Here is a 24,192-nt window from a genome sequence, read left to right as displayed (position 1 = left end):
TGCCTGGGGTTTTAGTTGAAAAGACTTGACAAGTTGTGAGTAGAGGAGTTGGGCTTTTTAGGTCAAGATAATAAGCTCAATTTGGGATTATCTTGAATTTGGGACTTTGTTGGCAATCCCAATTTGAGTTTTCCAGGAAGAAACTGAATGCATAGATGTGAAATTCTAAAAGACATGTGGGATCTGTCCGACCAGGGATGGAACAAGTGCCCCCTGCATCAGAAGCACAGAGTTTTAACCACTGGACTGCCAGGGAAGTCCCAATAGTCAATACAATTTTAACCTCTAATGGCAGGAGAATTTCCTAGGAAACCTAGTCTGACTTTTCATGGGACTGGGGAGGTGGGTCATTGCAATGTAATGTAATGTAATGTAAAGTCATGTTGATTTTGTGGAGTTTTTGCTTCATAGCTACTTGTTCTGTTTACTGATCACATCCAAAAGCAGACTCATTTCCTTCCCCCTCAAACCTGCCCTTTCTCCTCTGTTGCAGCCTTGAGGGGCCTTACTCTTCTCCCTGTCACCTAGGCTCAGTCTCTAAGTTCTCCCTCTTCCTGACCCACTGATCATCAAGTCCTGGAGATTCAAATTCTGCAATACCTTGCGTCTGTCTCCTTCTCTCCTTCTCTCCATCCCTCCTACCCCTCCCTCGTCGTGCTCCAGAACCTAAGCTCCAAGAGGGAAGGGCTTTTTTGTATGCACAGCGCCTGGCACATCCAGGCCTGTCAATGTCTATTGGCTGTTGAATGAATTGTCTTGTCACTGGTGCTGCAACCATTTTCCCATTTTTTTTTTTTGCTGCAAAAAGCTTTATTGTTTCCATTTGGTCCAAGGCTTGGGAGAGGGCTCCAGGGTGGTTAAAAAGCTGCCTAGTGGCTGCAGAGAGGGGCTTCAGCAGAAGCCCTGACACCAGAGGGGCTCCTCAAAGGCCACTGGGCTCCGGAAGCTCCTAGTCGTGCTTGAGGGTGAGCCTTTCAAAGAGATACTCGCCCAGCCTGGGGACCAGCCAGCCTGTGGAAGTTGGTCAGGTGGTCACCCATCTTCTTGATGAGTTTCACCTCCTCATCTAGGAAGAGGCTCTCCAGGAAGTCGCAGAGGTGGGGGTCTGTCCAGGCAGAACCCAGGGCATGCAGATCCAGAAGGGCCTGGTTCAGGTTCTTCTTCATGTTAATGGCGGCTTCCATAGCGTCCTGAGTTTTACCCCACTCATCTTGAGATGGTTTCTGCACGTCCTGGAAGAGGGCGCGGCTGCCGCGTTGGTTTTGCATTTTCAAGAGACGTTCGGCACTCTCGTGCTTCTCTTCGGCCAATTCGCGGAAAAAGTGGCCCACGCCCTCCAGAGCCACATCGTCGCGGTCGAAATAGAAGCCCAGAGAGAGGTAGGTGTAGGAGGCCCGCAGATGCATGTTGACCAGGCGGTTGACGGCGGCCTCCACCTCGGTGGAATAATTCTGACGAATCTGGGAGCTCATAGTTGATCGGTAATAAGGAGTTCGGCTCAAAAAATGGCGTTGGCTGGTCCCGGTGACCGAGGATAGATGAGTGGCTGACTCCAAAGGTTGGAGGGTGGTCGGAGGCTGGAGGAAAGGGCGACCCTGGCTCTTTTTTATACAAAAAAGTTTTATTAAGTACAGTTTCATATTTAGAAGAACATCCAATATTACAATGTGATTGGATCTTTAGGATACATAATTTATTCTTAAAATACACAAGTTATATACAGACACTGGAACACTCAGTCCCCAAAATACTCAATAAAGATGTCTGGGTGACATTTATAGAACTGAGCTAGCAATTTTTTCTTCTCTTTGGCAGAAAGTTTTGAATCCTCATCAATATTTTTTAGTAAATTCATTAGCTCATCCTTGGTTGTCTTCCTTGTATGGTCAGAATAATCACTTTGATCAATTCTCTGGCAATAAATATATCCTGTGTCTCTGTTTGGATCTCTTCCCTTCTGAATGTCCGTGAGCTTAACACTGACAATTTTATGTAGAGTTCCAGGAATCTTAAAACCTTAAAAACATCTTTTTGATGATCCATTAAAAAGAGTACCAGAAGATCAGTTTTGCCTTTGGATAAATTTTTATTGTCAACAATAGCTTTTGAGAATATCCTTTTCACAGCCATTCGGTTGTCACTTTCTTTCTGTAATTTAAATTCGGAAGCATGTGCTGCAACAGCCATGAAATACAGTAGTCTTCTAAATTCTTCTCTATTTTGGGAATCCAAAAGCTTTAGAAAGAGCTGAGTAGCTTCTAATGCTATTTCAGTCTTCCCATTCACTAGGAGTTCTGCAATTCCTAGTGTTCCAGGCTTAGGGCACTGACATCAATAATGTTACTATATTGAGAAATACAGACATTAGCCAGATTAGGAACTTTCATCCTATTTGTTTGGTATTCAGTCCGTTATTTAAAACAGCACTGTTTGAGTGTTGAAAATGTGGCTCTTTTTCCTGTCTGCCCTTTTGGCTGTCCTTGGGTATTGAAAAATGTCTACAGGAGAACTTTTTGAAAAACCACTTGTTGTAAGAGGGGAAGGCCTTACCTGTTCCCTTTCCTTCCTAATAGGCCATGTGACCTGCTTTTCCAGCACAGACAGCAGGCATTTTTTTTGCTGCTGAGACTGAGCCGCTCAGCCTTCCCTACCTGCCCGTGACTGCAGGCCAGGACAAGATTGACGCACCTTTGGCTCACTTTGGAAGCAGTTATTCCCGAACTAGACAATTAATCAGGCTAGACGTGTTTACCTTCTCCGGGGCCGCCTTAAAAGCTTGCTTTTTCTTCCATTCAGAAGCCTTTATTGTTTTTTACATCATTTAATAATTTTTCCGGGAAACCTCCTACACTGATGGTGGGAATGTAAACTGGTGCAGCCACTGTGGAGAACAGTACGCAAGTTTCTTAAAAAACTAAAAATAGAGTTACCATATGATCCTGTAACCCCACTGCTGGGCAGATATCTGGAAAAGACAAAACCTCTCATTTGAAAAGGTACATGTACCCCAATGTTCATAGTAGCACTATTTACAATAGCCAAGACATACACGGAAGCAACCTACATGTCCATTGACAGATGAATGGATAAGGAAGATGTGGTATACACACACACACACACACACACACACACACACACTGGCATAGTACTGTGTCATAAAAAAGAATGAAATAGTACCACTTGCAGCAATGTGGATGGACCTAGAGATTATCGTACTAAGTGAAGTAAGTCAGACAAAGACATATATCATACGATATCACTTATATGTGAAATCTAAAGAAAAAAGGATACAAATGAACTTATTTACAAAACAGAAATAGACTCACAAAGAAAACAAACTTATGGTTATCAAAGGGGAAAGGAGGGGGGAGGGATAAATTAGGAATTTGGGAATTAACATATACACACTAATATATAGATAATCAACAAGGACCTACTGTACAGCACAGGGAACTATATTCAATATCTTGTAATAACCTATAATGGAAAAGAGTCTGAAAAAGAATAGATAAATATATGTTTATGTATAACTGAATCACTTTGCTGTACACATGAAACATTGTAAACCAACTATACTTCAACTTAAAAAAAAAGAATTTTTCCAATTATGACGCTATCTAGAGCACAGCTCCAAAATGAAGAGGGTATTCTTTTTGTGAAATACTGGAAGACTCGGAATCTCAGTGAAATAAAGAAATAATCAAAGGGGGAAAGGCAAGCCTCAGCACCCCTAGGCTTTCTGTAGGAAGGGGCAAGGTAGCACTTGCCTGACTCTGGGAAGACCTACAGGAGGATGAGTTGAGGGAGAACCACGAGAAGTTCGCTGCCTGCCAGGCTAAGGCACACCCTTGAGGCAGGCAGCAGCTGGTGGTAAGTAAAATGTCATAAAAGACCTTGCATGTTGTGCTGAAAAACTTGGACTTTACCTTGTTGCCAAAGGAGCACCACCTAAGATGTTAGGTCAAGGGGCTCCCGGGCAACAAGTGCCAACTGGAGGAGGAACAAGAGCGAAATAAATCATGGTGGAAAGTACACATCAGCCGGCAAATGCAGGAGGCACACGTCAATGATAATAATAGCAGTAGTATTACACGTAAGTAAAGCCTCTTAAACTAGGAGGTAAATGTGCTACTTATGCCTCAGTTAACTACATTTCCTAGAAACCATTCGAAGGCTCTTACAGTCGAGGCTTTAGTCCTGTAGATATTCACAGGACATCAGATACTGCATTGCTTGAGTTTTTTCTTAAATAAAGAAATAAAGATAGGGGAAAGATTTAAAGTCCCAAGGTCACTAAGGAATTAATGGACTGGGAATTAGTAGAAAGTCTACTTTGTATTATTATTTTTCCACTCCTTCAAACTAGTCATGAGAAATACGTATGTTGCCTTATTTATGTCATTTATTTATTTTTAAATGTGTTGAATGAATGAAGGAATGGAGTCCACATCCCCCATGGTTCCAGGTGCTCGTGGATAAATGTTCTTTTAACTGGAATTGGGAACAGAGCAACGGGTATCTTTTCTTCTGACAAACAAAAACTCTGACCAGATTGATTGACCGGATAGATTAAATGACATTTTAAAAAAACCAGGGGCTTCCCTGGTGGCGCAGTGGTTGAGAGTCTGCCTGCTGATGCAGGGGACAGGGGTTCGAGCCCTGGTCTGGGAGGATCCCACGTGCCGCGGAGCGGCTGGGCCCGTGAGCCACAACCACTGAGCCTGCGCGTCTGGAGCCTGTGCTCCGCAACAGAAGAGGCCGCGATAGTGAGAGGCCCGCGCACCGCCATGAAGAGTGGCCCCCGCTCGCCGCAACTAGAGAAAGCCCTCGCACAGAAACGAAGACCCAACAGAGCCATAAATAAATAAATAAATAAATAAATAAATAAATAAAAATTAAACTTAAAAAAAAAAAAGAAGCTCTAATGATTTAAAAAAAAAAACAAAACAAAAAAAACACACAACTTTTAATCAAATTTCTGGAGGAAACCATGCAAGACGTGCTTTGTCTTGTGTGTCATTAACGCCCACAATTACTAACAGGGCATGGTGCAAAAACGAGGAAGCCTGGGTTCTGGTCGCTTTTCTACCTTTAGCCGATTATGTGCTCTTAGGCCCCTACTCGCTTCCTCTTTATAAAGGATGTTCTCCCTGGTCCCTTCTAGCTTTTTAAAATGAGCTACAGTTCAGTGTGTTGTAAGGTGAACCGCTAAGCAGCAGTGATGGAACCCAGGAAGTAGGAGGTATGGCCCCTATCCTGTAGGAGCGCATACCTTCACTAGGATTCAAAATACATACAGCTGAAAAGATAACCAACAAAACAGGAAAGACTGGGGCTCGGTTCCAAACAAGAGGATGTCCACCAAATGTGACAGGAACTCAGAGAGGAGAAACAGTTTCCTTGGAGGCAGGGTGGTTAGAAAGGGCTTCCGGTGGTGAGACGCAGACACCGAGAAGGCATTCCAGTTGGAGAAATGACAAGAGTGATCAAGAACACAAAAACAAGAAAGCCCAGTGTGGAGAAATTTCCCAGGGAGGGTGGTAAATCTAGAACTTCTTTGACGTGGCAGCAGATAAAAACCTTCCAATCAGTGAACTACAGCCTCAAAGTACCAGGCATGTTTAGAGGGTGAGAGTAAGGACTTTTGCCCCGTTTCCCTCCCACAGCTCACTGGCTCAACCAGGGCCTGGCACACGGTGTGTTCAACGCTTGTGAATGGGTCCAGAGTCATCTGGGCATTTGAAAGTGCAGTTTTCAGCTATGGAAGAAGGAATGTTGAAACCCATGTTTGCCCACTTTTAATTTATACGTTAGAACAGCATAGGCTAGGAGAGCCATCCATGATGTTTTTCCTTTTTCTTTTTGGCCACACCATGCAGCAGGTGGGGGTCTTAGTTCCCTGACCAGGGCTTGAACCTCTGCCCCTGCAGTGGAAGCGCAGAGTCCTAACCACTGGACCGCCAGGGAAGTCCCCATGATTTTTTTCTTTTAAGCCGATTTCTAGCTATCTGGAGGAGTGATTTTACGGTACAAATAGCGCTTTTTTCTCTCTTCCCCCTAGCACACGCCTGTACAAAGACCTAACTATAAATGTACCACATCAGCACTGAATTCTGTTCATAATTCCTCACGCATCTTTCCTTGGTTTAATTGCATGTACTAATGCAAACTTCATTATACTTTCATAATTGTTCTGGGACTTGTTTTTCCATTCTCAATTAACTGCTATCCTGGAGTTGAGAAAGAAACTGAGGAAACACAGGCTTGAGCAAAAGCTAGATTTATCATGTTAAAATAGTGAAAAGGGCACCAGAAGGACTGGGTCTGATGAAGTTTTTGTTGGCGTGGCATGGAGAGGCGAAGTTATATCAGCAGAAAAGGTAGATGAGGTGAGATGGTATCGTTTCTTGGTCTCACTGATGGCTGCTCTTTGGAAGGTCATTTTTGTGTGGTTTGCATTGTTACTGAAGCAGGTCAAATGACTCAGGGATTCATTCCTTAATTATAAAATTAGGGATTTATTTTATTATTATTATTATTTATATTTATTTATTTATTTGGTTGCACTGGGTCTTAGTTGCGGCACGCGGGCTCGTCAGTTGTGGCATGCAAACTCTTAGTTGCGGCATGCATGTGGGATCGAACCTGGGCGCCCTGCATTGGGAGCGCGGAGTCTTATCCACTGCGCCACCAAAGAAGTCCCTATAGGGATTTATTTTTTTCCCCTGGAACTAAGAGTATTTCACAAGAAAGTAAAGAAGGGTGATAATCTAATCCACTTTGGACAACCGGTTATGTTATTCTGTTCTGGGTGGCTAGATGGTTTGTAAATGAAGCCTTTTATTTATTTGTCTATATCTATCTATCTATCTATCTATCTATCTATCTATCTATCTATCTATCTATCTATCTATCTATGTATCTATCTATCTATCAGTGATGATTATGACTCTAAAGGGAAGAAGAAGATATTTCCGAAGCACATCTTTCACTAAAACAACAATTCTCCCATAATTGAGGAGTCCTCCAAGGGAGTTCACTGGGGAAAATTCACCTTCTCCTGGGACCCAATCATTTTATTTTCTATCCCGTTCATCTAATTAGCAACAGGAGAAGTTGCTGTCTAGATCACAGACACAAAGCATGATTTCAAATTCTCATCTCAGAGGGGGTAAGAAGTTTAACACACAGAATTTTCAAGGCCTAGGTGGCAGGTCCAGGAGGCGGTCGTACCAGATCATATCATGGTAGTGTGAGCTGAAGTGATCTGCATCTGATTTTGATGGAGCAAAGGTGTCATGGAAACAATTCCTGCATGCTAAAGGATGCTAAGCAAATATTTGCAAAAGACAGTCTACACAAATCCCCAGAGGCAAATGTCAAAGCCTGTGCAGCTAGGAGGCAACCTTTTAGGAGCAGAAATGTAGCCATTAGTACTATGAACAGCCTGAAATTGGGGGGCTTAGAAAATGAACAATCAATCATCCCACAAAAGTCACAGCCAATTAACATTTCAGGATGAAACTTACCACTGCATTTACCTGTGGAAATTAATTACTTAACCTTGGAAGAACTGACTCATTGTTTCAGCAAAACATTTGTTTCCAAAAGCCAAACTGGTGTGCCTGTGACTTGAGGTTAAGGATAGTCTAGGTCAAAAGTTTGCAAACTTCTGTTGGACATCTCATTACATGGAGGGGTCGTTAAAATACAGGTTGCAGGGCCCCTGCCGCAAGACATCAGTTAGTTTTAGGTGGAATTTAATCATTTCCATTTCTAACAAAGTCTTGAGACGAAAAGTTTGAGAACCAACGGATCAGATGCCAAAATTCTATGATTTTTTTTTTCCTCAATGACCCCACCTGATCTATTTCCCTAGGACTAAACAATATACTCTAAACAAAACAAAACAACCAATATTTCAGGATAAACAATACTGTATAATTTGGAAATACTTAATAAATATGAATTCAAATGGTGGATAATCTGATTCCTTGAATAAGGTTTCCTGTGGAAAGTTAATTGGTACTTTTAGGAAAAATGGCAGAAAATGGATATATAGAAAGGTGCTAGTTGCTGTTATTTAAATAAGAGAAACCCTAGTTGCAGGTCATCCTGCCCCAAATGCATTTTCTAATTTACTGTATACAGTGTGCACACCTGTGCATAATCCCAGTCTTTCACAAAATATAGATTAGGACTATTTACCGACAAACAGTGATGTTTTGAGTATCTAGTGTGCCATAAGCTGAAATGGAGGAGGGTGCAGGAGAAGGATACAAACTTTTTTTAAAAATGAGAAAAAGTCAGAAAATACCGTATATCGGTGCAGACACAGAGCAACCAGAACATGCGTGCATTCCTGGTGGAAGCGTGAATTGGGACCACTCTGGAAAACTGGCAGTATCTACTCAGGCTGAGCACAGACATATCCTCTCCCCCGGCAATTCCATCCCCAGGTATTTGCGTACACGTTTATCAAAGGACGCATAGCTCAACATTCACTGCAGCCGTGTTCATAATAGACCCAAATGCCCACCAACGGTTGTTTTACAGCAGGGTTTCTCTACCTTGGCACTACTGGCATTTTGGGCTGAATATGCCTTGTGTGGGGGGGGCCGTCCTGTGCACCGTAGGATGTTTAGAAGCAATCCTGGCCTCTACTCACTAGATGCAGTAGCACCCCTTGCCCCCTCTCCCCAAGTTGTGACAACCAGTAATGTCTCCAGATATCGCCAAACGTTCCCTGGGGGGCAAAATCATCCCCGCTCCCCAACCGCACACACGTCCTTCTCTCTGCACAGCAACGAGAATGCATCAGTAGAACTGCCTGCAACAACCACAAAGGGAATCTCACAAACATAACATTGAGCAAAAAAAAGGCAGCCAGAAAAAGTGCATGCTGTATATTTCCATTTCTATAAAGGACAAAAACAGGTAAAAGTATCTCTGCTATCAGACATCAAGGTAGGAAGTGGTTTGCTGGTTATTTCTGTGTCTTGATGCTGATTGCGTGGGTGTGTCTAGTTTGTGAAACTGCATCATTTTGAACCCTAATGATATGTGCACTTTCTATGTTATATAATCTCGCCAGAAATGAATGAATGAATGAATAAATAATGAGTCAAAGTCCTTCTCCCAGAAATATTCTTCCAGCGGAGCCTCCCAGGTGTCTTTCTGGAATAACTAGTATTTATGGTTGCCACCTCTAATCAAATACTCTGCAGGACCACATACCAGAGCCCACGTCACTTCTTCCCTAAGCAGACCAAGGCTGTTTCCACTCTGGCTCCTGACACCATCCACCCTCAGCCATGACCCGACGACCTCTCCTTCCTACCAGTGGGCAATGCCCAGCAGAAAGGGAGTCAAGAGGAAACAGAACAGGAGGTCAAAACTGAATTAAAAAACCCCTGTGCTCATCAACACAAAACTGAGTGCCAGCATTAAGGCACTTATAATCTACATTAGATAAGGATGAGAATTCCCTGGCGGTCTAGTTGCTAGGACTCCACGCTTTCACTGCTGAGGGTGCGGGTTCAATCCCTGGTCGGGGAACTAAGATCCCACGAGCTTCACGGAGCGGCCAAAAAAAAAAAAAAAAAAAAAATATAGATTAGACAAGGATGGAGGGCGCACCTGCACGGACAAGCAGAATGTATGTTAAAACAGGGTACCAAGAAGTGTGAATGGCACAGCTGGTAGCTGGCATCAGAGGCTCTCACCCCCACTTGCTCAATGAGGAAATTCTGAGTCTCAACTCATAAGGTCACTGATCTCCCAGTGACCTCCCAGCCCAGGGTCACTGTGCTAGCAGAGGCTAACCCAGGACTCAAATGTGAGCAGCTTTGCTCCAGAGCTCATGCTGTTAGTACTACACTGTGCCATCCTGTACCCTTCAGGCTGGTTCAGGGACGTCTAGGTGTCAGCACCCAGATCTGCTTCATAGTCAAACCATGAGAAATAAGGAGAGCCGTTTTCACTTTCACTAAGACACGTGACTTTCTTTCTCCAGCATTCTTTTTCTTTCTCTCACATTCAGTCCATCAGCATGTGCTGAGAATGCACCTGGGCCTGAAGCACTATGAAATTTCTTTTCCTTTCCTTCCAGCTTCTTTATGGCTCAGAAAACCATCTGGGCAAATCTTTTCCTTCGGTTCATATTGTAATTGACTTCCAAATTCCACCTTTCTAGCTCCCTCTTCAGGTGATCACATTTCTGCAGGTTTTGACCTGATCCAGGGGAATAACTGGCCCTGGGCCAGACTGGCTTTTCTCAGCCCAGATCCTTGAACTGATAATAATTAACCAGGCACCTGGAAATAATCTCAAGGGACAGAGCCCTTGTGAACCATCCTTATTTCTTCTCTTTCTGCAGAGAATGATTCACCAATTGTCATGTAGATTATCCTTTAACGTTCACAACACCTCTGTGAAGTAGGCACAATTATTATCACCATTTTACAGAAAAGCAAGTGAGACTTAGAAGGGTCCAGCATATTACCCAACCTCAAGAAGTCAGGTAGCATTAGAGCCGAACTCTGAATTTATATATTTATATATTGAACTGCTTCCCAATAAAAACAGATTTATAAGGGTATAAAAATTCATTCCGAGCTCCTTCTCTTCCCAGGGGCCAAGGCTACAGTTGGTGGAGGTGGGACCAGCATGTCCCAGAGCCAGGACTTCAGCTAAGCACTATGGGAAAGACTAGTTACATAGAGTGGGATGGAGAAAATAAGTGAATATACTGAGGTTAATGGGAGCCAGGTTCCTCACTGCTGGGGAAGGAAATGGAGAACAAAGGAATAAAGCCTTTGTTGTTGGATTGGAATTGGAGATCGTGTGAATTTGTGGATTTTTTTTTTTTTTTGGCCTCACCACGTGGTTTGCAGGATGTTAGTTCCCTGACCCGGGACTGAACCTGGACCATGGCAGTGAAAGGGTCAACTCCTAACCACTGGACCACCAGGGAATTCCCTATGGCTTTTAACATATAAATAGATAGATGGATAGATAGGCATGTGTATGTGAATGTATGAGATAATGTGCGAATGAGTTGGAGTATGTGTTTTATTTTTTTTAATTTTTTAAATAAGGTATGACTGTTTGTTTATTTATTTATTTTTGGCTGTGCCACGGGGCTTGCAGGATCTTAGTTCCCCAACCAGGGATCGAACCCATGGCCCCTGCAGTGGAAGCATGGAGTCTTAACCTCTGGACCGCCAGGGAAGTTCCTGGAGTATGTGTTATAGAATGCACGTGTGTGAGTGTGTATGTGTGTGTCACATGTGTATATAGACATTGTGTATACACGTACATATATAATCTTATTCTAGCTCCGACCCCTGAAAGGGCACAGAAGTCATAATACCCTTGCGTGACCAGATCTTGGTTTCTAAATACCAATCTCTACTAAATAGAACGAGGGTTCTTTGGAGAAAATGGCTGACTCCAAAGCTGGGGCAGGTTAAGTACAAGATTAGCTTGGAAGGTCTACTTGTCCCAGAAAGTAAGGAAGTGCTCGAAGAATGACGGGGGTCTGTTGAAGAAGCCAACTTGAAGGGGTCCCCACTGGTCAAGTCTGGAACACTCTGAATAGCAAAATAAGTAAAACTATTAATGGATTATAACCCATTGAATAAAATGGGAATCCATGTCCATGGGAATATAAATAAACAAACAAACACATGGAGAGAAGAGAAAGCTCGACATTATAGATGAAAGCCAGCAAATCAATATAGAAGCAGGGATTTGGCAACTCACAGAGTAATAGAGTCTGGCAAGAACCATCAGTGTGCTTTGTGACCACCTAGAGGGGTGGGATAGGGAGGGTGGGAGGGAGGGAGATGCAAGAGGGAAGAGATATGGGAACATATGTATTTGTATAACTGATTCACTTTGTTATAAAGCAGTAACTAACACACCATTGTAAAGCAATTATACTCCAATAAAGATGTTAAAAAAAAAAAAGAACCATCAGTGGATGATATAACTGGGGTGTGAACGTTTGAAGAACAGGATATCTACATAGTTTCAAAGTTTCTCCTGAAAAATATATATCAGTTATTAGTAATCAATTCAAAATACTTAGGAATTTACTTTAGAGATGAGACATTGGCAAACACTATTTTAACCAAGGGTCAAAGTTAACATCACCACTATAGGGACTTCCTTGGTGGTCCAGTGGGTAAGACTCTGTGCTCCCAATGCAGGGGACCCGGGTTTGATCCCTGATCGGGGAACTAGACCCCACATGCATGCCACAACTAAGAAGTCCACATGGGGACTTCCCTGGTGGCGCAGTGGTTAAGAATCCGCCTGCCAATGCAGGGGACTCGGGTTCGAGCCCTGGTCCGGGAAGATTCCACATGCTGCTGAGCAACTAAGCCTGTGCGCCACAACTACTGAGCCTGTGCTCTAGAGCCCGTGAGCCACAACTACTGAAGCCCTTGTGCCTAAAGCCGGTGCTCCACAACAAGAGAAGCCACTGCAATGAGAAGCCCGTGCACCGCAACGAAGAGTAGCCCCCTCTCGCCGCAACTAGAGAAAGCCTGCGCGCAGCAACGAAGACCCAACGCAGCCAAAAATAAATTTAAAAAAAAAAAAAAAAGTCCGCATACCTCAACTAAGATCCGGCGCAGCCAAAATAAATAAATAAATAAATAAATAAATAAAATAAATATTAAAGAAATCACCACCATCAGAACAAATCAACATTTCATGCTTCCACAGCGTTACTTCTCTGATATATTTGCCCAAAGGCAGAACTTGAATCTAATCATGAGGACACATCAGACCTGCACTCTTCCAAATTTATAAGATCTTGAAAGACACAGACAGACTGAGAAATAGTTCTAAACTGGAGGAGCCTAAAGAGATATGACAGCTAAGTGTAGCTCGAGATCCTTACTCAGGTCTTAGATTTATGAAGGACATTATTAATACAACTGGTAATACTGGAATAGGGCCTGTGGATTAAAGAGTAATGCTGTAGCACTTGATGGTTGTATTATGGTATGATACTATACAAGAGAGCCTCTGTTGTTAGGAAATACTCTTTGAAATAGTAAGAGGTAATTTGCAAATGGTTCAGGAAAAGCATAAATGAGAGAGAGAGAGAGGAAGAAAGGAATAAGGCAAATATGGTGGAATGTTATGGGTTGGGGAGCGTAAGTGAAGGGTATAGGAGAGCTCTTTATACTATTCTAATAAGTATATAAGTATTATAAGTATAGTAATTTTGAAATTAGTTTAAAATAAAAGGTTGAAAACTCATTAAGCTCTTCAAACATTTCCTAGATATTCAAGGAATAGTATTTTCATTAAGTACATTACTTAAGCCACAGAACTCCTAAAAGGCAGCCTGATGGATTAGACTGATCATGAATTAGGGGTCAAACAAACCTGGATTAAGTCATTTTACCTTGGATAGCCTTGGTTTTCTCATCCACAAATTGGAGATAATAATATCTACCTCCCTCAGAGGATGTCTGAGAGGTATTAAATGACAGCCAAATGAAGCATCCGTATTAAGTCTTTCTGCTGTCTCCTTGAGAAAACATTTGTTCTGTAGAATTTCTTCTTTAGACAAAATTTATATTACCTGCATCAACAAAACAGTGCCAGTGTTGGAGCTGTCTAGGATGTGGAAATAGCCCCAGTCTACAGAATCAACACAGGACAACAATTCTACCTAAAGATCATGACCAGAGTCCGCTCTTCCCCACTTTTTCTGACCAAATAGAAACTTTGCCCCTCTGAGTTTTTGAAATCTGGTTTTTAATGTAGGGTGGTATATTAAGGAAGCAACTTTTCAACAGTTTTCACACCAGGGCACATAGAAAACAGTAATTTGTCTGGCAACCATAAAAAAAAAAAAAAAATAGAACAAAGTTCTCTCATCCACAGGTGTCTGGACAAGGGTCCCCAGCTGCCGTGGGCCTTGTGTGCCATACATGCTGCCAGGATCACTACGTAGCCAATTTGTAGCCTCGCCCAGGAGATCAGCTTGCACAGACACAGCTGAGAAGCTCAGCAATGCACAGAAAGTATAACAAGGAAAGAGGCTGCCATTACAGGAAGCAGCTTGGGAACAAACCTAAAGCACTCCGTACACTTTGGGAAAAGATGGAGCCATTTGTAGCTGCACTCAGAATAAGGCTGTGCAGGGCCCTGGGACCTTCAGGACAACTCCACATTTCTATTCTCAGGCCCCACGTCTTGTCAGTAGTGACCTATTGTTGCAATTAATTTGTGTGTGTGTGTAATGTTTATTTATTTGTTTATTTATTTTAGGCTGCGTTGGGTCTTCGTTGCTGCGCGCAGGCCTTCTCTAGTTGCGGCGAGCGGAGGCTGCTCTTCCTTGTGGTGCACGTGCTTCTCATTGCAGTGGCTTCTCTTGTTGTGGAGCACAGGCTCTAGGTGCACGGGCTTCAGTAGTTGTGGTGCACGGGCTCTAGCTGTGCGGGCTCAGTAGTTGTGGTGCACGGGCTTAGTTGCTCCGCGGCATGTGGGACCTTCCCGGACCAGGGCTCGAACCCGTGTCCCTTGCATTGGCAGGCGGATTCTTAACCACTACGCCACCAGGGAAGCCCTGTTGCAATTAATTTTATTCCCAATCCTGCCTTGTCCTTAATTTCATTTCCCCTCCTATCTTAACCTTCCCTTTTAAGGCTTTGAAGCTAGAAAGCCACCCCACACCTAGCTTTTGCCTGATTGACAAGACCGAAGCCTTGTGACTTTACAGGGCTGAGCCCTGTAAAATCACAAAGAGCAGCTAAAAACAGCTGCACACAGCTTAGTATTCGAATGGAAAATTCTACCAGGGTGGCTGATTTACCTTCTATAGAAATTGTTATGATTTTTCACCATGGTTAGAAGGAGGTCAGTTAGGATTGCAAAGATTATAGGAATTTGAAGTTCACTTCATTCCTAATAAGGAGAAAACTAGAGAGACACATTTATCAATCCTCAGAGATAAAAACAAATGCTTGCGAAACTCTGTCAGACCCTGCCCTAAATTTGTCAAGCTTGGTAACACAAGAAGTAGTATTTGAAGCAGCAAAGTGGTGTGCATTTAAACAACCCCCTCCTAAGTTTCTAGGTGGTCAAATATAGTTAGCACAGACCAATGCACACACATACAAATGCAGACCGCGGCCAAGGGGCAAATCTTGTGAAATGGAAGAAACAAAAAGTAAAAGCCACAAAAACAGTAACTGGGACTCCAGCACAAACCCTTCATCTCACTGTTAAAGAGCTGGGAGAAAAAGGTCATAGGCTGGAGAGAGCAAATAAGGTTTTTTAGACGGGAGGGAATTGTAGCCATTTGATTCTTCAAAGGAGGAGGAATTATGGTTTGCATAAAACCACAGAAAACGGTCAAATTTCAGTAACTACATATTAGGACATTATCTTGATTAAATGGGTTGCTTTATGTTTTAAGTGTCTTAGCTAATTGCTTAGTCAAAGGATTCAGGATGAGGAAACCTGAATTAACTTTTTAGCCATGCAGTTTGTCCTTAATTCAATGTTGGACAATTTCATCTTTTAATCTGTCCAGTCTTCAAAACAAATTCAAGTGTCTTTGGCACTTATGAGTTGGGCGTCTTTGGGAAAGTTACACAAACTCTCCATACCTCAGCTTCCTCATCTATAAAACAGAGATTGGAACAATACCAAGGTTCAAAGAAACAATGTCCAAAAGGCCCTTAGTCTTCTTCCAAGAAGATAGACCAAAGGCCAAGAAGCACATGAAAAGATGTTCCACATCATTGCTCATTAGGGAAATGCAAACCAAACCACAGGAGATACCACGGCACACCCACTAGAATGGGTAAAATAAAAAGACAGGCAATAATGAGTGTTGGCAAGGATGTGAAGAAATTGGAACTCTCATACACTGCTGGTGGGAATGCAAAATGGTGCACCTGCTTTGGAAACCAGCTTGGCAGTTCCTCAAAATGTTAAACATAGAGTTACTATATGGACCAACAATTTTTTTTAATTTTTTTATTTTTTGGCAAGCATGTGGGATCTTAGTTCCTTGACCAAGGATCGAGCCCATGCCCCCTGCATTGGAAGCACAGAGTCTTAACCACTGGACCAACAGGGAAGTCCCTGGACCAGCAATTTTACTTTTAGAATCTACCCAGGAGAAATGAAAACATGTGTCTATACAAGGACTTGCCCAGGAATGTTGACAGCAGCATTATTCATAATGGCCAAGGAGTAGAAACAACCCAAAAGTTTGACAACAGATGAACGGATAAACAAAATGTGATCTACCCACATAACAGAATGGTAGTCATCTGTATAAAGAAGTGAAGTACTGATTCATGCTACAACCTGGATGAACCTCAAAATCATTACATTAAGTGGAAGGAGCTAGACATGAAAAAACATATATATGGCTTGATTTATATGAAATGTCCAGAAAAGGCAAATCTATAAAGACAGAAAACAGAGGGTTGAAAATGGGTGTGAGGTTTCTTTTGCAGGTGATAAAAGTATTCTAAATTAAATTGGGGTCATGGCAGTGAACCTGTAAATATACTAAAAATCATTGAATTGTGTACTTGAAACAGGTGTTTTACGGTATGTGAATTATATACCTGAATTACATACCTCAATTCTGTGGTGTGTAAATTATACCTCCATAAAGCTGTAAACTTAGAGGAAAAAAGGAAGTTTGTCCAGTGCCTGAGATTGAAAAGAACTCATGTGATGGTGATGTACCTGCCTTCTTTTGTAGTGACTAGACCTGGATTGATTGTCAGCTCTCAGTGATTTGAGCAGTAGAAGACATTTGGGTTTGCATGAAAGCAGGAAAAAAAAATGGGGCGCGAGAGGACGGTCACATCCTGGGGTCTCAGGCGAGTCCCTGGGACGGGCTGCCAAGTGAGGGACCTTGGCTTCGTGCAGGAAGGAATTCAAGAGCGAGCCGAAGTAGAGTGAAAGCAGATTTTTTCAAAGAGATACACACTCCATAGATAGAGTGTGGGCCATCTCAAAAGGCGAGAGGCCCCAGGGTAAGGGGTTGTTAGTTTTTATGGGATGGGTAATTTCATAGGCTAATGAGCGGGAGGATTATTCCAACTATTTTGGGAAAGGGGCAGAGATTTCCAGGCATTGGGTCACCACCCATTTTTCGGCCTTTTACAGTTGGTCTTGGAACTGTCATGGCGCCTGTGGGTGTGTCATTTAGCTGATGCATTACAATGAGGCTCAAGGTCCACTGGAAGCCGAATCTTCCACCATCTTGGGCTTAGTTGGTTCTAACCAGTTTATGTCGTGTCCTCAAGGGCTCTGTCATTCTTTTAAACTGTCTCAACACCACGCTTATTTTATAGTAGCAACATAGGGGAATCAAATTCAGTCTGACACCCAGCACTGTGTGTGACTTGAGGCTCACAAAGATAGAAATCTCACTCTGTCTCTCCAGGACTCTGCACTCTGTCCGGTCTCCAGAGATACTGAAACAGCAATAAACCCTCAGAAGAAAATAAGGGCTACCAGGGAGGAAAAAAGAGCACAGAGGGCAAACTCTGCCTGAGGGTGGTGCGAGGTCAGAGATTTCACAGAGCTCAGTACAGTTCAGCTGGGCCCTCAAAGATAATCAGGATTTCTCTAGGCAAAGAGAGGCCTAGGGGAAAAACTGGCTGAAAGGCCAAGCGGTCTGCTTAGCAATTATACATGGAATTCAAGTGGTAGCAAAATAAAGCACTTTACATTTTCTGAATATTTTAAATCAGAGCTTCTCAGGGTCAAAGTAACTGGCAAATTCCCTTAATTGTTGATTTTACTTTTCTAGCCCTGAACAAAGACAGCTTCAATCCCCCAAATGCATGAAGAGGGTGATGTATGCTGACCTCAGCGATCAGACGGCCCCTAACTCCTGCAGACCCACCCACACTCCCAAAGTTTTCTGATGGATTTAGCATAGGTGGTAAGGATGCCTGCCCTTTGGAAAAGGAAGTAGGGGGCAGGATTCCTGCCCCCGGGGACTGCTTAGAAGCTGAATTAGAACTGAAAATAACAAAATAAACTTTCTGCAAAACTGCAGGAGAATTTCCTTCATCTGGAGAAAATATCGTGTTTAAGAGAAGCAGAGGGCTTCCCTGGTGGCGCAGTGGTTAAGAATCCGCCTGCCAATGCAGGGGACACGGGTTCGAGCCCTGGTCCGGGAAGATCCCACATGCCGCGGAGCAACTAGGCCCGTGCACCGCAACTACTGAGCCTGTGCTCTAGAGCCCGCGAGCCACAACTACTGAGCCCACATGCCACAGCTACTGAAGCCCGCGCGCCTAGAGCCCATGCTCCCCTACAAGGGAAGCCACTGCAATGAGAAGCCCGTGCCCCGCAACGGAGAGTAGCCTCCGCTCGCTGCAACTAGAGAAAGCCCGCGCGCAGCAATGAAGACCCAGTGCAGCCAAAAATAAATAAATAAATTAATGAATTAATTAATTAAAAAAATTTTTTTAAAAAGGAGAGAAGCAGAATCGCACTCTTTTCTCTCCCATTCATTGGCTCCTCATTCAACATTCTGCTCTGGCCAATTCAGCTTTTGGCCAAGCCAGAAGTCTAGGTCCTGGTGGCAATCATCCAGTTCACGTTCTCACTTTTGGGGTACAGGAGGTGGGGGTGAGGCAGGGAAGCGGGGCTGAGGGCGACCAGGACCCATGCACACAGTTAAGATGCGATGGAAGTGGCTCTATGAGCGAAGGAGGAGTAAAGTGGGAGTCCTGCTTCTGCGGGAGGGAAAGGAGCAGAGACGCTTCTCTGAGGAAGCAGGTGACATCTCAGCTAGATCTGGAGAACAAACCAGGGTGAGCAGCAGAAGTAAAGAGCGTTCCAGAACAAGGGAACAGCATGAGCAAGGGCCTGCAGACCATTTGTCTTCTAGACTGTTAGGATGACAGAAGCCTGGCAGAGTTAAGAGGCTCTCAACTCATCACAGAATGCTGCTTCCTAATAAGAGGAAAGAGAAACCAGCCACTTAAGGCTCTATGCATGTGATGTTGCTAAGAAAAGCAACAGCTGAGGGGTAACCCCTGTGGGCCACATATCCAGTTTCTAGCAAAAACTTATCCCTGTACCTTCAAAACCAAATGTTCTTCTTCTCTCTTTTTTCTTTTTTTTTTTTTTTGATCGCACACAGAAATTTTAAAATTGTAACACAAAAACTTCAAAAATCCACATCAAAGAAGTTCATCTGTTCCCCCTCTCTTTGAACATTTAATGAGTTCCTACAATGGACCGGGGACAATTTGTGTAGTGTCTAATCCTTCCCACAGTCTGACAAGGAGATTTTTTAAAATTTTATTTATTTATTTATTTGGTTGCTCTGGGTCTTGGTTGCAGCAGGCGGGCTCCTTAGTTGTGGCATGCGAACTCTTAGTTGTGGCATGCATATGGGATCTAGTTCCCTGACCAGGGATCGAACCTGGGCCCCCAGCGATGGGAGCACAGAGTCTTATCCACTGTGCCACCAGGGAAGCCTCCTGACAAGGAGATATTTTGATGACGAATCAGGCTCAGAGAAATTAAGCATCTTGCCCAAAGTTATACAGACTGCAGGTGGCAGAGCCAGGACTGCTTTTAAATCCCACCAGCAAATTGGGAGCCGCCGTCTGATGCTGCAGAGTAAACAGATCTTTATTTAGATCATTTGTCAAAAACACTCTACAGTTGCTTAAACTTGAAATGCATTCAACTGGTGACCACTGATTTTAGTTCAGTTGGGCCTAATTCCTAATTTTTTTTTTTTGTCTTCAATCTCCTTTTAGCTTCCTTAGTATGAAATTAAGATAGGTCACCACAGGAAGAAATGTTATTTCTGAATATGAAGTATTAATAATATTTTCATTAAATTAATGAAATTTTAATATTAATTTGATATCTTAAAAGTCTTTATTGAGATAGAATTGACACACAGCACTGTGTAAGTGTAAGGCATATGGCATAATAATTCGACTTATATACATCACCAAATCATGACCACAATAAGTTTAGTGAATATCCATCACATAGATACAAAAGAAAAAGAAAAAATACTTTTTCCTTGTGATGAGAACGCTTAGGATTTACTCTAAGAACTTTCATATAGAACATACAGCAGTGTTCATTATATTAATTATGATGTACATTACATCCCATATTTACCTTATAAATGGAAGTTTGTATCTTTTGACTGCCTTCATCCAATTTCCACCCCCATGTAACCACAGATCTGATCTCTTTTACTATGAGTTTATTTGTTTTTGAAGTATAATTGACCTATGTTACTTCCTGTTCCACAGCACAGTAATTTGCTATTTCTACACATTTCAAAATACTCTCCACGATAAGTCTGGTTACCATCTGTCACCACCCAAAGATATTACAGTGTTATTGACTCTGTTCCCCATGCTGTACGTTTCATACCCGTGACTCATTTATCTTGCAACTGGAAGTTTGTACCTCTTAATCTCCCTCACATATTTCTCTCCACCCCCCAACCTCCTCCCCTCTGGCAACCACCTGTTTGTTCTCTGTATCTACAACTCTGTTTTGTTGTTTTTTCTTTCTTTGACTTATTTCACTTAGCATAATACTCTAGGTCCACCCATGTTGTCACAAATGGCAAGATTTCATTCTTCTTTATGGCTGAGTAATATTCCTGTGTGTGTGTGCGTGTGCATGTGTGTATACCACATCTTCTTTATCCATTCATCTGTCGATGGGCACTTAGGTTGTTTCCATATCTTGGCTGTACTAAATAATGCAGAAATGAACATAGGGGTATATACTGATACACGTTTTTGAATTAGCATTTTTGTTTTCTTCGGATAAATACCCAGCAGTGGGATTGCTGGATCGTATGGTAGTTCTATTTTTAATCGTTTTGAGGAGAGATGGTATTTCCTTGAAAAAGAACTCACAGATATCCCAACTCACTGATTTCCTTTCCTATGCAGTTGACAAAAGTCAGTATTTCTAGCAGATACAAAAACAGAGATTGTTCAAGCTAATAGTAAAACTTATCCCCCAAATTTCCTTCCCCTGCAAGTCTGCCCATACACCCAGTGATCCTGGAAGCTCTGTGAGCATAATGTGTTTGAGAAACATAGATTCCCTCTGGACATAGCAAGATCCCAGCCAAATCCCTGGGGCCACGACTATGAGTTCCCAGAAGCAGCTTTATTTAGATCTGTTCTTCCTCGCTCCTCTCAAGGTTCCAGCATTCGGCACCTCAACACTGCATCTGTACGTATAAAAGGGACTAAAGCAACTAGCCAGCCTCCAATAATGACAGAGAGTCCGGCCAGTATGGACTCTATAGCCGAAACTCAACAAGCCTCCCCTTTCAAGGGCACATGGGTACATACAAGACAGAGAATACGAGAAGGGCTGGTCCATAGGCTGGTTCCTGGAGGGAAAAAATGAGAAGCAAGTAGAATCTGTCTTCCAAGCCCACGATCTCCAATTTTCTTCTTTTCTCTCTATTCCTTCCCCATCAGATATCTTGGCATTCCTTTTTTCTCCCATCTCCAACAAAACCTGCTCTCAGATTTTTTTTTTTCGGATATTTTTTCAGAATGAGAAAGGAGGAAAGGCTCTTTTCTCATTCATTCATTAATATGAATTTGAAATAATCTCCCACTGAATCATATCAGAAATATTCCTTTGTAGCAAGTGGGGCAGAAACCATTGGTCAGTTTTGAAATCTTTAAATCCACGGACCACATGATGAATGAAGAATGCCCACCGAAAGCCCCTGTCACAGGCAGAGCTATGCAGCCTGGAGGGGCACATGATGCATAACTCATAAGGGAAGTAGGAGGCAGTGAACTTGAACATCTGGCCGCTAAAAGGATCTTTTCTCCAGTTGGAAGTCAGCCACAGCTGAGTCAGATGAGAAACTAAAATGTGGCCATCTTGTTGTAGACGGGATTAACGAATGGAACTGGGGAGGAGAGAGTTGGGGGGAAAGTGGGGGAAAGATGGAGGGAGGAGAAGTGGGGAGGGCAGGAACCCTCATTTCACAACAGCTGGTGAAGTCTGTTGGGCAGTATCTTTCAAGGCCCCTTCTCTTGAGTGGACCACCCAGGAATTCTCATCTTCCAAGAGGCTTCCAGAGGACCTGCCATGGCCGAAGGGCCTTACTATGTATTAGGAGACCACATTTTGTTTTGCATTTTGACACTGCTACCCTGGCCACACCTGACCCGAATGGTCTGGGGCCTCAACGGAGGGCAGCGCGTCTACACAGAGGTCAGCCACAGCCCAGGAAGTGGCCCGGAATGAGAAAAGGGATGCTCGTTGTGCAGTGACGACACGACCCACAGCCAGCCTCTCTGGGAATAAATATCTGAAGGAGACAGAGGAATTGCCATCAACGGAACAGCCCAGAATCTGGCTGGAGACACGAGGGGAAGGCATTGAAAGTAGAAGCCGCGGGGCCCACAAGCAAGCGAAAACTCTGAAGCAGAGGTAAGACTTTCATATAAGGAAAAAGAAGCAGAATGAAGGTGCTGACACGCGAGCACGGCCGACTTCTCCGTGTGGCTCGGACGGCACCACTGCTGGCTGCCCATTCTCCCCGGAGCACGGAGGACACCCGACGGCCTGCTCTGTCGACTACAGTAGCCACGGGCACAACTGATATTTGGGGTGTATTGGGTTAAATAAAATACATGATTTCAATGCATTTGACCTGTTAATTTTTGTTTCTTTAACGTAGCCACAAAAGATCTAAAATTACACATGTGGCTCACACTGTATTTCTCTCAGGTGGTGTTCTAGTTCCCCATGAGGCCGTTTCAACCGTGAGATCTTTTTTCTTCTGTCCTATTACTCCTTTGAGAATCCTGATAAGCCCCCAATCACTGCAATCAACTAGAGCAATCTTAAAATGTCCAAAACAAACAACGAACATCATACATCAGCAAAGAATGACCCTCAAAACAGAAATGACCCAGATTTTCACATAGCAGGAGGAACAGTTAAACAAGACAGCCACCTAAGTTTCTGATTCCCTTACCTCCTCATGACTAAGCCCTGCACTCAGGCCCAGCTCAGGTCCTGCAAGAGTTGGCTGGACCAGTGAAGGGCCACAGGCCTCTAACAAGGGTCCTCCATACCCATAACACAGAAACAGTTTTAAGGGCTCACTCTTTTAAGTTTTTGAAATGCATGGAGCAGTCCATTTGTTTTCCATTGTTTTGCTGATCTGTAATTGCTGGTATTTACCAGAGGTGTAAAAATCTAGTTCCAATAGAGAAATCATGTTGAGAACTCAACCTTTGTGTTCAATAAATAGATTAGAATCATTAGTTAGTATCACGAACTTCAGAGTGGAAGAGACTCACCGGCCATCTTGTCCAACACTTGATAATTGAGTTCCTTGACAGGGTTTCTTCAGCCTCTGCTTCCGAATATCCCTTGGGCTTGTTCACCACTGAGGAAGCTACACATTCTAATCCCAGATCCGTGGGTTCTTATATCTCCCACCACTGACCCTGGATTCTTCTTCCAAAACTACAGCATTGGTTCAATTTCTGTCTCCTGGGCAAACGTTTTAATTATGTGAAGGCAGTGATCCCTTTTCAAGTCTTTTGCAGATTGAATATCCTTTTTGTTTGTCTTGGTCCCTTCTTTAAAAAATGGGGTCTGGCCTTTTAACCTTCTTGGCTACTCTCTTTGGAATCTGCTTTGTCAATGTCTCCCTTTACAGGTTGGTGCCCAGACCTGAATGGTCAATACGTATGTGGTCCAAGCAACACAAAAGTGAGAAGAGGGGCTTTTACCTCCCTCATTCTGGGTACTACAATCCCATATAAACAGCTTAATGGTCATGACTCCCCACTTCAATTTCTTGAGCCCTGATTTCTTTTTTGACCATGATCTCTGCCAAAAGAGGTCATTTTATATTTTTTTAATTAAAAAAGTAATAAAAAATAAAAATTTTTATTGAAATATAGTTGATTTACAATGTTAGTTTCAAGTGTACAGCAAAGTGATTCATATATATATACACACATATATATCTTTTTTTCAGATTCTTTTCCATTATAGGTTATCACAAGATATTGAGTATAGTTCTCTGTGCTATACAGTAGGTCCTTGTCCTGCTTTCTTTTTTAACAGTTATATTTATTTATTTATTTTAAATTTATTTATTTATTTTTGGCTGCGTTGGGTCTCTAT

At 42.9% G+C, this 24,192-nt stretch overlaps 2 protein-coding genes across 2 annotated transcripts in view; both read right to left on the bottom strand.

Annotated features, from left to right (window-relative positions):
- Positions 1-797: 797 nt before the first annotated feature.
- On the bottom strand, positions 798-1,522 carry LOC118903444 (ferritin light chain-like). Its single transcript, XM_036868574.1, has one exon. The coding sequence runs from the start codon at positions 1,470-1,472 to the stop codon at positions 975-977; it is 498 nt and encodes a 165-aa protein (XP_036724469.1). The 5' UTR covers positions 1,473-1,522; the 3' UTR covers positions 798-974.
- LOC118903488 (N-acetyllactosaminide beta-1,6-N-acetylglucosaminyl-transferase-like) overlaps positions 1,515-24,192 on the bottom strand; it is a gene marked incomplete at its 3' end in the record, with an annotated part of 37,160 nt that continues 14,482 nt past the window's right edge. Inside the window, exons 3-4 of the mRNA XM_036868625.1 lie at positions 2,931-2,965; positions 1,515-1,601 (exon numbers count right to left, since the gene is read on the bottom strand). Coding sequence (XP_036724520.1) covers positions 1,515-1,601; positions 2,931-2,965 — 122 coding nt within the window. The remainder of the gene's footprint in view (positions 1,602-2,930; positions 2,966-24,192) is intronic.

The sequence above is a fragment of the Balaenoptera musculus genome, chromosome 11 (assembly GCF_009873245.2).
Source record: "Balaenoptera musculus isolate JJ_BM4_2016_0621 chromosome 11, mBalMus1.pri.v3, whole genome shotgun sequence".
Lineage (NCBI taxonomy): Eukaryota > Metazoa > Chordata > Mammalia > Artiodactyla > Balaenopteridae > Balaenoptera > Balaenoptera musculus.
The sequence above is the reverse complement of the archived record's forward strand: the minus strand, read 5'-3'. Positions and strand labels throughout refer to the sequence as shown.

Bases quoted from the DNA above. Each gene is read 5' to 3' on its own strand.
- LOC118903444 (XM_036868574.1), bottom strand. From the start codon at position 1,472: ATGAGCTCCCAGATTCGTCAGAATTATTCCACCGAGGTGGAGGCCGCC.